Here is a 14,647-nt window from a genome sequence, read left to right on the forward strand (position 1 = left end):
AAATGTATAACTGGCATCCATACATACTGTAACTTCTGGTTGGGGCTTTTCCAAAGGAATTCCTGTTGTAAACCAACATTCACTGCACACTGATGCAAAAAGTAATATTACCCTGGTTGTGATCCTGACTTACTGATCAAATCAACAAGAAAAGCCACTGGACCAGCTGGACCATCTGCAAATGACATGAAAAGGCAGCCAAGCATAATAAAATCTGCTGCCACACCAAGCAAACTGCAGGAACTCTCATACTGTAGTCCATTCCCTGTTGGAAATTGACTCCAGGGAGACAGACAAGGTTTAGATTGGTGTAAAACTCCATGATCAGATGAACAAATCTCTGGGATGACATGAGATCCAACCTAACTACCATAACACAACAGTGACAGGAGATTGTTCCTGCTCTTCATCAAAATGGAACTTTCCAAGAGACATAAAAAAATGTATTAGTAAAGTCTTGAATGCTCAAATTTATCCCATAAGATGAAAATCCTGAATGAGCATGTCATTTCCATCTTAAAGGTTGCTGCTGCAATGTATATGTCACCTGAGCTAGGAAGAGCTTGGAATAAAATCCTGTAGAATTCAGGTTACAAATTATCTCCTTTGTTGACCAGATCTCCTGCACAAAACTGACTAGCTCCAAACCTGACTGCCTTCTTGCCATGAAAGGGGAATATGAAAGAGGCTAAATAAATAAAATTTAAACCCCTTCTGACACAACTTGTATTGCCCATTCATTTTACGAAAGTAGTTCAATCCAATGCGGATCAAAGTGAAAGAGTCTGGTGCCAACTGGTAGACTGTCTGTAGGCAGTCATGGTAGCAACTCAATATTGCTTTTAGGCTTGTGGAATGAGAAAACTTGGTACTTATTCACTTCATTCAACTACTTCCTCAATTGAGGGTACGGTTGGTACCTGAAATTTGACAGGTCAAAACCGTTGCCATTGCTGGACAGTATTCAGCCATGAGCTCTAAACTATCCATGGCAGTTTTCCATATGCAACAGACAAAAACTGTCCTGACGCCAACAACTGCATTGTCACCTTCTGTACCAGTCAACAAATTGGAATCTCAAACTGCATCTGGAAAGAATGAGTGGACAGCAACTCTACAACCTCTTGTCCCTCCAATTTGCTCAAGGTAATCATTGCAGCTGGCAATGATTTTCTAAATTTGGAGTGGTGGGAACCATCATGATGTCCAACAGAACAATAGCAATTGATACTGTCTTCAGGTGAAGGTTGCCACAGTACTGAGACTTCACAGTCTCTCCTTGCTTTTTGATGCTTTTCACAACTCAGTGGACCAAATATCTTCTGACTATAATAAATATACTGTATGCTGAGGATGATGAACAATTAGTACAAGTTAAACACATTTCATGTGTCCTCATTAGCTATGTATTTCATGCACTTACTGCCTCTTGTCGCCATTATTTATCTGAAATGACACGAACTTCGAAATAACCAGAAAGTATTCACAAATCACTAAAATATATAGAGGTGAATAAAAAAAAACCCCGAATAACATGTACCAATGATATCAAGTTGGAGCAAAAGTGAAGTCAACAATGTGAAAAAATTCACAAAAGTATTCATCAAAATTAATTACCAAATGTAATAAATACCTTACAACATGCTAACTTTCTGAAGTCATAAAAATTTCACAGCATTTCCATATGTCTTGTAGTACCACATTGATAGTGCTGAGCAAAACCGTCAAACTGGAGATGCCTCTGAGTGATAAAAGGGAGGTAATAGAACAGAGTTTTATTTCCTTGGCCTATATGATTTCAACTTTTTTGACTGGCTGGATTTGGGAGGTAGCAGTATTATTTTTTCACTTTACTGTGATCATAGGAATGTATTCAAAGGAGAAACCTTATGTCACTATGGCCGCCCATTTACAAAAAGGAAATGTAGCAGAAATAAGATGATGGTCATGTTCGAGGTCAGATTGGCATTGTTTTCATCGAGTACCAATAAGACATTAAAATAAATCTGTCAGTGAAAACTCCATATGATATGAAAGAACCACTTTGCATATTGTCTAGTACCTTGTTATTGGTTACCAGGCACTAAATTCAAAATGGCTCTGCTCTAAACTTAGAAAATGGATTATTCCTATATGTCAATCTAATTTATGTTGAATGACTCAAATGTTTAAGTTTTAATGCTAGATTAACATGCATCTGGCTGACAAAGAAAAATTACAAATGGCTACACTTGCAAGCCAACAGCAATGAAAACTATTATGCCATGCTGGCTGAAACAAATACTGAATAAAGGATGCCACTTATCGAAGAAATTACACATTTGTTTTCTCCTTTTTATTTGATAATTGACTTAAAAATGCTTTTGGCTGTTTGGATAACAATCTTGAAAAAGCCTTCCTCACCTATCACTAATAAATACAAGCAGAAGAGTGGTTTTCATGCCCTAAAGAGTCTTGTGCTAACAGATGGATGACAGGCCATCACACAAGCTCATCTGGTTTATGACTCACAGAAGTAATAATTATAACAAAAAAGATAGCAATAGCTCAAATTAGGCACACCACTGCACATCCCTATATGCTTAAAAACAAATGCCATTAAGGTTATGGTAAATGTTTCAACATTGCAATGTAGATTTATCTCTTCATATATATTTAGATCTATAAGGAGGTGATCATGATAGGTTCCAAGATATGAGGCATGGGACAAGGGGCATGACAAAAGCTCTGTACTAAATAAAACATCTCATTACATTCCCTCAACTATGTCATTTTTCTCAATTATGAAATTCTCAGTTATAAAACAAATATAAATGTTTCTCAAGACTTAGATAATAAATAAAATACATTTATGTAATGTCAATTATTCAAAATGACGACTATGCTAAAAATGCATTATTATTTTCTCTATGTAATACTCACAATGTGACACCTGTTGACCATACATCGACCTTAAACCCACGAAATGTTTCCAGGCCATTTGCTATTTCTGGGGGCTGGAATGCTGGAGAACCCTGACTGGTACGACAAGTGTCATCCTTAGAAAATGCATCTAACTCCTGCAATACAAGGGAAACCGGCAACCAAATTACCGAATCATGCTGAAAACTAAAGACAGCTGTTTTGGCTATTTGTAAATCAGACAGTAAAGTGCCAGTGACAAAGCTTGCTTGGGATGACTGCTACCTTTTTTTAAACAAAAAAGTCTGATCTGAACAGAAAGAAATGAAAAGGATGCACAAAACCTTACTTGGGTAGTTTAAAACTGACTATAAGAGAACTTAACATGTGGACAATGAACAATGGAAAGTTAATAAAATATTCCATGATTAATGTTAGGTTTACTGTAAACTGAATCTGTTACAGTGTTGTATACAATGACCCTACACTGAGTACTGGTTCTTTTTTCAATTTGATTTTTCACATCCTGTTTAGAATTCTAATCATAATGTAATTCTGGGTGATGATTATATTGACAAAATCCTGTTTTGAATTCTAGCCATTATTTAATTCTGGGTGATGATTATGCTGATAGAATCCTGTTTTGAATTCTAGTCATTATGTAATTCTGGGTGATGATTATGCTGGTAGAATCCTGTTTTGAATTCTAATCATTATGCAATTCTGGGTGATGATTATATGGATAGAATCCTGTTTTGAATTCTAATCATTCTGCAATTCTGGGTGATGATTATATGGATAGAATCCTGTTTTGAATTCTAATCATTATGCAATTCTGGGTGATGATTATATGGATAGAATCCTGTTTTGAATTCTAATCATTATGTAATTCTGGGTGATAATTATGCGGGTAGAATCCTGTTTTGAATTCTAATCATTATGTAATTCTGGGAAATGATTATGCTGATAGAATCCTGGTTAGCAATCTAATGAGAACATAAATATGGGTGATGATTATGCTGATTAAATCCTGTTTTGAATTCTAATCATTAGGTAGTTCCGGGTGATGATTTTATTGACAAAATCCTAATCATTATGTAATTCTGGGTGATGATTATGCTGATAGAATCCTGTGTATGTGAATTGGAGTTTTAATGTAGCTTTAACAATTTTTCAGTCATATTGCTATGATGTCTGCAGTGTGGCAGTTTATAGTGATGTCTAGCAATGGGGCATCATGCCGCAGACATGTAGCATGATGTCCCACCCAGTCACATTATCCTGACACCAGGCCGACCAGTCCTAACACTAACCTCTTAATGCTGAGCACCAAGCGAGGCAGCTGTAAGTACCATTTTTGTAAGTCTTTGGTATGACTCGGCCAGGGATCGAACCCATGACCTCCTGCATCCAAGGTGGGCGCTCTAGATAGAATCCTGTTCAGCAATCTAATGAGAACATAAATATGGGTGATGATTATATTGATAAAATATTGTTTTGAGTTCTAATCATTATGAAATTGTGGGCAATGATTAAGCTGATAAAATCCTGTTTAGCAATCTAATGAGAACAAATATGGATGATGATTATATTGATAATATCCTGTTTTGAATTCTAATCATAATGTAACTCTGGGTGATGACTTATACTGATAAAATATTGTTTGGAATTTTAAACATAATGTAATTCTGGGTGATGATTATATTGATAAAATCATTTTTTGAATTCTAATAATAATGTAATTCTGGGTGATAATTTACACTGATAAAATCCAATTAAATGATAACATAAATATGGGTGATGATTATATCAATAAAATCCTATTTAGTATTCTAATGGTAATGTAAATATGGGTCATGATGATTTTGATAAAATCCTGTTTTGCAATCTAATGATTAACATAAATATAGGTGATAACTACATTGATAAAATAAAGCTTAGCATTCTTGTTTTCACTAGTAATTTTGCATCATTTTGCTTATGTTGGTCTGTTTGTTATTCTTTCTTAATAAATCTGGTTTTGATTATCATTCTGTGAAGCAGTTTTTGCAGTTCATGCACCTAGGGCATCCTTAATGTCTTTTCAAGATGCTTGACAATAAATCTGATATGACATTTTAGAGCAGCTAACTAACAACAGATTTCTCAACATGATGAGACCACTCTGGTGGCCTAGTGGTTAGAACACCCGCCTTGGATGTGGAAGGTCATGGGTTCGTTCCCTGGTCGAGTCATACCAAAGACTTACAAAAATGGTACTAACAGCTGCCTTGCTTGGCGCTCAGCATTAAGAGGTTAGTGTTAGGACTGGTTGGCCTGGTGTCAGGATAATGTGACTGGGTGGGTCATCATGCTATATGCCTGTGGCATGATGCCCCAGTGCTAGACATCACTATAAACTGTCACACTGCAGACATCGAAGCGATATGACTGAAAAATTGTTAAAGCTACATTAAAAATCAAAATCACACACACATACACACACTAAACATGATGTCCACTCCATGTTGGTCAGATGTGATTCTCCATGAAAGCATGGTGTTCAGAGCTATTTTCCATGAGAAGCCATAGCAACTCCACAAGAAGCAGGGAGATGGTGAGGTGAATTTTCTTAATCTTATCCACCCCCGCTATGATGCATGTAGAAATGGACAACCACATCAGCTGTACTGTACTGTACATTCCTATTGCATATGAGCAATAAATAGATCTTGACAATGTTTAAAATCAATCATAATAATGAACCTGTTGACAAGTTTGGGGTAATTTCTCATTAGCTGGTTCAGTCAGGTGGGTTCTGTTGTGACATTGGGTATTGTGATAAATGTCACATTGCAAAACTTAAGAATCATAATACAATTACAGTGTGCACATAAGGAGAGTCGACCAATGAACGCATTCTTATTTCCTATGTTCTTACTTTAACAATGGTCTACAGATGTGTTTAATGTTGTGTTTAGATAAAATCTGAGAGGAAATCAATTTTATGGATTATTCATTGGAATAACATAGTGTTCCTTAACTCTGGAATAAAATATTATTCTGGGATTATTGTGAATTTATTCAAAGCATTTCTGGACAATGCCATTGTGATACATCAAGACTGCTGGAACATCAGCATATCTGAGGACCTTGAATTTTATATGGAACACTCAATTCTTTTTTACTTATGGAGAACTTTTAAGGATTATTTTGGACTTAATTCATAATACTAAAAGTTCCTCTTAAATTTTCATTTTACAACTGCACTAATTATTGGTTATGTTTTTACAAAATTTGTTGGATTTGCTTCTTTCCAATACTTAGTTTTGGGATCATAACATCATAACAGAAGAGTTGCCCTGTCATTAACAACATTCTAATGCTGATACAGAGAGGACAATCTCTCTATTCTTTACAAAATACAAGGAGATTCGAGGGGAAATTTGGACCAGGAAGCTATTAAGAACTTGGATAGTGTTAATCTTAATAATCACAATGAATATAATCAGTTTTCACCAGACAGCAACCTTCTGAAGGAACCTAAAAATGCTACTGGATGTTATTACAAAAGTGTTTGCTCTTCCTTTTTCATTAATTGACTGACTCCTAATAATGATTACTGTAACAGTGCCATCAGAATCTGAATCTGTTTCATGTTCAAAATTTGTATACTATGAAAAGAAAACATATTGTGGCCAAAAATGCACTTCTTTTTTTAAAATCCCCTTTTAGATCATAACATTTTTATGCCAATAAAAAAATCTACTGGCTTAGAAGCTGATCTACTAATCAAACACTGGAAATCTACTGGCTTAAAATCCTCATTCTGACATGTGTATGAACATGTGAAAATCCCTGAACACGAGATTTTCAACCCTATAAAGAAAATATAGTGAACAAAATCAGATTTCAAATATTAGGCAGTGTCAATTGCATCCTAATTATTTTAGTAAATAGGAATGAGGAAAATAAAGTAACTGCCTACAATATCACTCACTATGAAAATTTTAGTAAACAAAGATATGAGAAAATGAGCTGCAACACATACAAGTTAGTCAACATATAATCTAAAACCTGGCAGCACAAATGTGTTTCTGCATTAGAAACATACCTTGTGCATGAACATGAAACCATGCATTCTCAACAGCAATGTACACAATTATGGAGAAATAAAGAAAGTATAAATGTTTCTACAATAAAAAATGTAGCCTGTGACCAATCACACAAAACTAGTTATTGCATCTCAAAGACAGATGATCTACAAGGGTTATTAGTCAATCAGATTTTGTCTATAAATGTGGATAATGACATAACTACTGCTGCCATCCATGTCTCACTACCTACTAAATGCAGGTTAAGCAAAACCTCATTAATACCTAAGTTACATGACCTACCAATAAGCAACATTTCAAAAGCAAAACCTCATTAATACCTAAATTACATGTCCTACCAATAAGCACCACCTTCAAAAACAAAACCTCATTAATATGCAAGTTCCATGACCTACAAATAAGCACCCCTTCAAAAACAAAACATCATTAATATCATCAATACCTAAAGTTCTATGACCTACCAATACACACCTTTTCAAAAACAAAACCTCAATAATACACAAGTTCCATAACCTACCAATATGCACCCCTTCAAAACACAATACCTTATTAATATGAGTACCATAACCTACCAATAATCACCCCTTCAAAACACAATACCTTATTAATACGAGTACCATAACCTACCAATAAGCACCCCTTCAAAACACAATACCTTATTAATACATGAGTACCATGACCTACCAACAATAAGCACCCCATCAAAAAACAATACCACCTTATTAATACGAGTACCATGACCTACCAATAAGCACCCCTTCAAAACATAATACCTCATTAATACATGAGTTCCATACCCTACCAATAAGCAACCCCTTCAAAATACAATACCTCATTAATACATGAGTTCCATACCCTACCAATAAGCACCCCTTCAAAACACAATGCAGTCTAATAAAACTAGGTATAATAACTAGAGCTGATTTTTCTAATGGACTATTGTAATGAGGAAAAATTCACACAGATATCCAGACCTCTGCTACTCCTAGATCTGTGATTTTGAGAGTTTCATCTGTGGTGACCAGTAAATTGCTTGGCTTAATATCTTTATGGATGATCCCCTTCCCATGTAAATACTCCAGTCCTTCTATCAGCTGAATAAAATACCTGCCAGAGAAAATTTACAGTTAGATTACTTTTGTTTCTGAAATCCATGTTATATATTTTAAGCATGTAATCAAGTTCATCTTCAATACTAGAATTCTATGTCTATAAAACATGTATACCCATGTTTTCTCATTTTGACTAGACTGAAGTTTTGAGAATCTAAGATAGGCCCTTGAGGGCCAGAACCATCAGCCTCTATGATAGGCCCTTGAGGTCCAGAACCATCAGCCTCTATGATAGGCCCTTGAGGTCCAGAACCATCAGCCTCTATGAAAGGCCCTTGAGGTCCAGAACCATCAGCCTCTAAGATAGGCCCTTGAGGTCCAGAACCATCAGCCTCTAAGATAGGCCCTTGAGGTCCAGAACCATCAGCCTATAAGATAAACCCTTGAGGTCCAGAACCATCAGCCTCTATGAAAGGCCCTTGAGGGCCAGAACCATCAGCCTCTATGAAAGGCCCTTGAGGGCCAGAACCATCAGCCTCTAAGATAGGCCCTTGAGGTCCAGAACCATCAGCCTCTAAGATAGGCCCTTGAGGTCCAGAACCATCAGCCTCTAAGATAGGCCCTTGATGGCCAGAACCATCAGCCTCTATGATAGGCCCTTGAGGGCCAGAACCATCAGCCTCTAAGATAGGCCCTTGAGGTCCAGAACCATCAGCCTCTAAGATAGGCCCTTGAGGGCCAGAACCATCAGCCTCTAAGATAAGCCCTTGAGGTCCAGAACCATCAGCCTCTAAGATAGGTCCTTGAGGTCCAGAACCATCAGCCTCTAAGATAGGTCCTTGAGGTCCAGAACCATCAGCCTCTAAGATAGGCCCCTGAGGGCCAGAACCATCAGCCTCTAAGATAGGTCCTTGAGGTCCAGAACCATCAGCCTCTAAGATAGGCCCTTGAGGTCCAGAACCATCAGCCTCTAAGATAGGCCCTTGAGGTCCAGAACCATCAGCCTCTAAGATAGGCCCTTGAGGTCCAGAACCATCAGCTGCATATATGCATTTGTCTTGTCATGCCCAAGAAGTGTATATACACAGGTTAAATGGAAATCCTGAGTTATGTCCTAGGGGCCTAGACCCTGTGGGTTTGAATGCACACGGGAATCAATGTCCGTTGCACGAATAAATTTATCTTTTGCCCATAAAATATACAATATATGGTTACAGAGTGTTTTAACTATGGGGCTCAATTCCTGGGAAGCGGCAATGGAGGGAGGTTAGTGGGGAATGGCATCAGCCAAGGGCCCCAATCTTGGGTCACTATATTCCAGTGAAAATTATATAAATAAGTTTCTGCAATAATAACATTTCAAGATGACTGCCATAGTGGTCATAATGTCACTGGCATAATTTTCATTCAGAATCAAAAGCAATAAAAAAAAATCAAAAGTCAAAATAGTACCTTTTTCACTTAGGACCAATCAGACATAATAAGAAGTCAAGTTGCACCTTATTACCATTCATTATGGAGAAGCAGCAAGAGCATTCTCATGACGGCTGCTATGACAGTCATTCTGGATTTCTGAGCAGCACCATTTTATTTTAAGATCAACTAAACCCGGGGAGGAATGCATATAACATTTCACGGCAATCCTCAAAGTAGTTTAGGAGTAGTATTGATGATAAGTTTATGTTACTGTAGACGGAGATGATGGACATGAGGTTATCCCCCAAAAATAAACTGGTAAATCTATTAACCAATATACAAGAGTCCTATATGGGTTATCTTGGTTGACATTGGCATAGTTGTCAGATGCATGAACAATTTTTCAAGGATGTCTGAATACTTCTCCAATATTTATATTTTCATATCTGATCCACAATAAACACAGGGCTATACTGTAAGTGCATTTGGCATTATGACATGGTGAACTAAAATGACTCAACAGTACTATAAAAAGCCATAAATAAATCAAAGTAACACAATGTTAATATTTAATAAAATATTGGTGAGCATTACTGCACTGTGCCAGTTACACAATTAAATGCATTTGTAACATAAACACACATATAGCTATCATAAATAAATGAACTCAAAGCAAATGCAAATTTCAGCAGAACAAGAAAAATGCAAATAGTGGTATGGATAGATGGTAAATCTTTATCTAAATGGTGCTGTACTCGTTATTATGGTTCCTTTACTTTATCTAAATGGTGCTGTACTCATTATTATGGTCCCTTTACATTATCTAAATGGTGCTGTACTCATCAGTATGGTCCGTTTGCTTTATCTAAATGGTGCAGTACTCATTAGTATGGTCCCTTTACTTTATCTACATGGTGCTGTACTCATTATTTTGGTCCCTTTACTTTATCTAAATGGTGCTGTACTCATTATCATGGTCCCTTTACATTATCTAAATGGTGCTGTACTCATCAGTATGGTCCGTTTGCTTTATCTAAATGGTGCAGTACTCATTAGTATGGTCCACTTGCTTTATCTAAATGGTGCAGTACTCATTATTATGGTCCCTTTACTTTATGTAAGTGGTGCTGTACTCATCAGTATGGTCCATTTGCTTTATCTAGATGGTGCAGTACTCATTAGTATGGTCCCTTTACTTTATCTAAATGGTGCTGTACTCATTATTATCGTCCCTTTACTTTATCCAAATGGTGCTGTACTCATTATTTTGGTCCCTTTACTTTATCTAAATGGTGCTGTACTCATTATTATGGTCCCTTTACATTATCTAAATGGTGCTGTACTCATTATTTTGGTCCCTTTACTTTATCTAAATGGTGCTGTACTCATTATTATGGTCCCTTTACATTATCTAAATGGTGCAGTACTCATTATTATGGTCCATTTACTTTATCTAAATGGTGCTGTACTCATTATTATGGTCCCTTTACATTATCTAAATGGTGCTGTACTCGTTATTATGGTCCCTTTACTTTATCTAAATGGTGCTGTACTCGTTATTATGGTCCCTTTACTTTATCTAAATGGTGCTGTACTCATTATTATGGTCCCTTTACTTTATCTACATGGTGCTGTACTCATTATTTTGGTCCCTTTACTTTATCTAAATGGTGCTGTACTCATTATCATGGTCCCTTTACATTATCTAAATGGTGCAGTACTCATTATTATGGTCCCTTTACTTTATGTAAGTGGTGCTGTACTCATCAGTATGGTCCACTTGCTTTATCTAAATGGTGCAGTACTCATTATTATGGTCCCTTTACTTTATGTAAGTGGTGCTGTACTCATCAGTATGGTCCATTTGCTTTATCTAGATGGTGCAGTACTCATTAGTATGGTCCCTTTACTTTATCTAAATGGTGCTGTACTCATTATTATCGTCCCTTTACTTTATCCAAATGGTGCTGTACTCATTATTTTGGTCCCTTTACTTTATCTAAATGGTGCTGTACTCATTATTATGGTCCCTTTACATTATCTAAATGGTGCTGTACTCATTATTTTGGTCCCTTTACTTTATCTAAATGGTGCTGTACTCATTATTATGGTCCCTTTACATTATCTAAATGGTGCAGTACTCATTATTATGGTCCATTTACTTTATCTAAATGGTGCTGTACTCATTATTATGGTCCCTTTACATTATCTAAATGGTGCTGTACTCGTTATTATGGTCCCTTTACTTTATCTAAATGGTGCTGTACTCGTTATTATGGTCCCTTTACTTTATCTAAATGGTGCTGTACTCATTATTATGGTCCCTTTACTTTATCTTAATGGTGCTTTACTCGTTATTTTGGTCCCTTTACTTTATCTAAGTGGTGCTGTACTCATCAGTATGGTCCATTTGCTTTATCTAAATGGTGCTGTACTCATTATATTGGTCCCTTTATTTAAATGGTGCTGTACTCATTATTATGGTCCCTTTACATTATCTAAATGGTGTGGTACTCATTATTATGGTCCCTTTGCTTTCTCTAAATGGTGTGGTACTCATTACTATGGTCCCTTTGCTTTCTCTATATGGTGCTGTACTTATTATTATGGTTCCTTTGCTTTATCTAAATGGTGCTGTACTTGTTATTATGCATGATGCAGTATGTATGTGCCAACTTAAATTAAGTTTCTGCTACCGCAGTAGATGCAAATATAAGAGTATGTGACTGGAAGATGAAATACAGGTTAGTGGCCTAAATTCAACTAAAGGCCACAGTACTCTTCATGCAAAATTTATGAAGCAAGTTACATGACTCTAAAGGCTATAGCAACAGAATAACCACACTAAACAGAAAGTTTTACAAAGGTCACTGAATCATGAACAAATGATATCAAATGTCATTATCATCAATACATAGGCCAAAAATCAAACAGTTCACAAAAAGAATGGCATCAAAGTATAGACTCTGATGAACGTTAATTGCCAAAAGGGAATGGCATCAAAGTATAGATACTGATGAACGTTAATTGCCAAAAGGGAATGGCATCAAAGTATAGATACTGATGAACGTTAATTGCCAAAAGGGAATGGCATCAAAGTATAGATACTGATGAACGTTAATTGCCAAAAGGGAATGGCATCAAAGTATAGATACTGATGAACGTTAATTGCCAAAAGGGAATGGCATCAAAGTATAGATACTGATGAACGTTAATTGCCAAAAGGGAATAACAATGTCTTCATGTACAAGCAGTATTATTCTTTTTTGTAAACCAAAATAAAGGAATTTTTGCTACATGTAAAAAAGTAGCAAAGATGTTACTCTAATGGTCATGTTAAACAAAAATAAAAAATACTTACATGTGTGCTTGCCACAATGGGAATTTCTTCTCTGGCACACTCTCAAGCATTTCTTGAAGTTCACTAACACAGTATTCCATCACTATATACCTTAGATGTGTTAAGGAAGTTCCATTTGCATTGAACTTGAATGGTTATCCATTCAATATGAAGCAACGAGTTAGCAAAGTTTTACCAATCCCATTACAATAGTGCTGTTTATAACACTTGCATTTCATGGTATTTTTTTTTTAACTGTAGACTGACATACAATAAACTAGTATTCCAATGGGAACTCCTCAAATTAAGATTCCAACCCATTACACGTTTTTCAGCACATACTGGATCCTGGCCTGGTCTGACTTGCAAGTTCAGTGACTTAATAATAAATAGGTCTTTCCACTGTAAAAAGAGACAGAACTGTCAATATTTTTAAACACTAGTAACCTCCCTTGTTAATCGGTCTACAATAACTGTGAAGCTTTGAAAGAATTCGTTATAATATGGAGGTAACTCTGTTGAGATGGGGTTGGATTATTTGCTTGTATACTCTCCTTTTGTTCGCACTTATAGTCCAGACATTGTTTCATTAGATACATTTCAGAAGTTAATTTTTCAGAGTATAGTTTCAAATTACAAGTGACAAATGAAATTATTCCCTCTCTTTGATTTTAGTAAAACTGTATTAATTATATTTTATAAAATGAAAAATTCCATCAAATTTGCAACATTTACTCTTTCTTATTCAAATATATACAAAGAACTGTTTCTAATGCATTGGTACATATATATATATATATATAAAAATGATAACTAAAAAAACTATTCTTCATCACATGGCACTGTGAGTCATGAAATATTTTTCGTAACTGATTAAATTTCATGAAAAACATAAAATTCCTATGTAAAATGCATAATTCTATTTTTATATTAATATACAGTATCTGGTCTATTTTAGTAGGTGTGATGCCAAAAACTAAATGAAAAAAACACTAACAGATCTTACAAGAATGTAACTTGTGGAGTGATAAAACAGATGTTCTTTTCATTAAAAATCTAACTTTTCAATTAGTTTTAACTGAACTTTTGCAACACTTTTACATGGATTTCTTTTGAGAGAGGATTTCCAGCATTCATTATGTTAAGGCCACCCACCCACCAAGAATCTGTGTTTCTGGTTGGCCAACAGTCTTTGTTTTTCACTGGCAACCCTAGCATCTTTAACCAGAGGGTCAGAAAAAAAATCCCAAAATTGATGTGTGCTTCTAGTTAAGCCAGTTTTACACAGTACTTGAAGTACTTGTTACATTATATCTGCTAATCATTAAATCATTAATATATATATATATATATATATATATATATATATATATATATATATATATATATATATATATATATATATATAATGGTATACAAAAAACATACCTACCTACCCTAATGTTAAATCGAGTGCAATTGGAAACATTTTTTTTCCTAACAGAGATAGCCAAGTGAAACAAGTCAACCTGGTACATTCTGGATTTTAAGTTTTGAATTGGGCAGGATTACTTACTGGTAGTTTGTAAGAAAATTAAGTGATTCATCAAAATTATGTAAAAAAAATTGTCCACAATTTCAATATATGTCTCCTTTTTCCTGTGTACAAAGAAGGAAAAAAAGAGGACATCTTGGAGTAAAATATGTTCTTTGATAACACCTCCACCATCATAATACACTCTAATACATTAGGGCTATGCCCATTATCCTGCAAATCCTTCCATCCAAGTTTGTTTTAGTAACAAATGTGCAAAAAGTCTATTCATCTATGTGGGAGTCAGACAATAGTGATCTCCCCTTGGAAA

General features: G+C 35.5%; 1 protein-coding gene across 1 annotated transcript in view; it reads right to left on the reverse strand.

The window, feature by feature from the left end:
- LOC149806576 (serine/threonine-protein kinase STK11-like) overlaps positions 1–14,647 on the reverse strand; it is a 64,462-nt gene that overhangs the window by 35,192 nt on the left and 14,623 nt on the right. Inside the window, exons 3-5 of the mRNA XM_089954877.1 lie at positions 12,825–12,914; positions 7,970–8,102; positions 2,923–3,059 (exon numbers count right to left, since the gene is read on the reverse strand). Of these exons, the coding sequence (XP_089811003.1) occupies positions 2,923–3,059; positions 7,970–8,102; positions 12,825–12,914 (360 nt within the window). The remainder of the gene's footprint in view (positions 1–2,922; positions 3,060–7,969; positions 8,103–12,824; positions 12,915–14,647) is intronic.

The sequence above is a fragment of the Sinohyriopsis cumingii genome, chromosome 1, assembly GCF_028554795.1.
Source record: "Sinohyriopsis cumingii isolate HCF-2022 chromosome 1, ASM2855479v2, whole genome shotgun sequence".
Taxonomy (NCBI): domain Eukaryota; kingdom Metazoa; phylum Mollusca; class Bivalvia; order Unionida; family Unionidae; genus Sinohyriopsis; species Sinohyriopsis cumingii.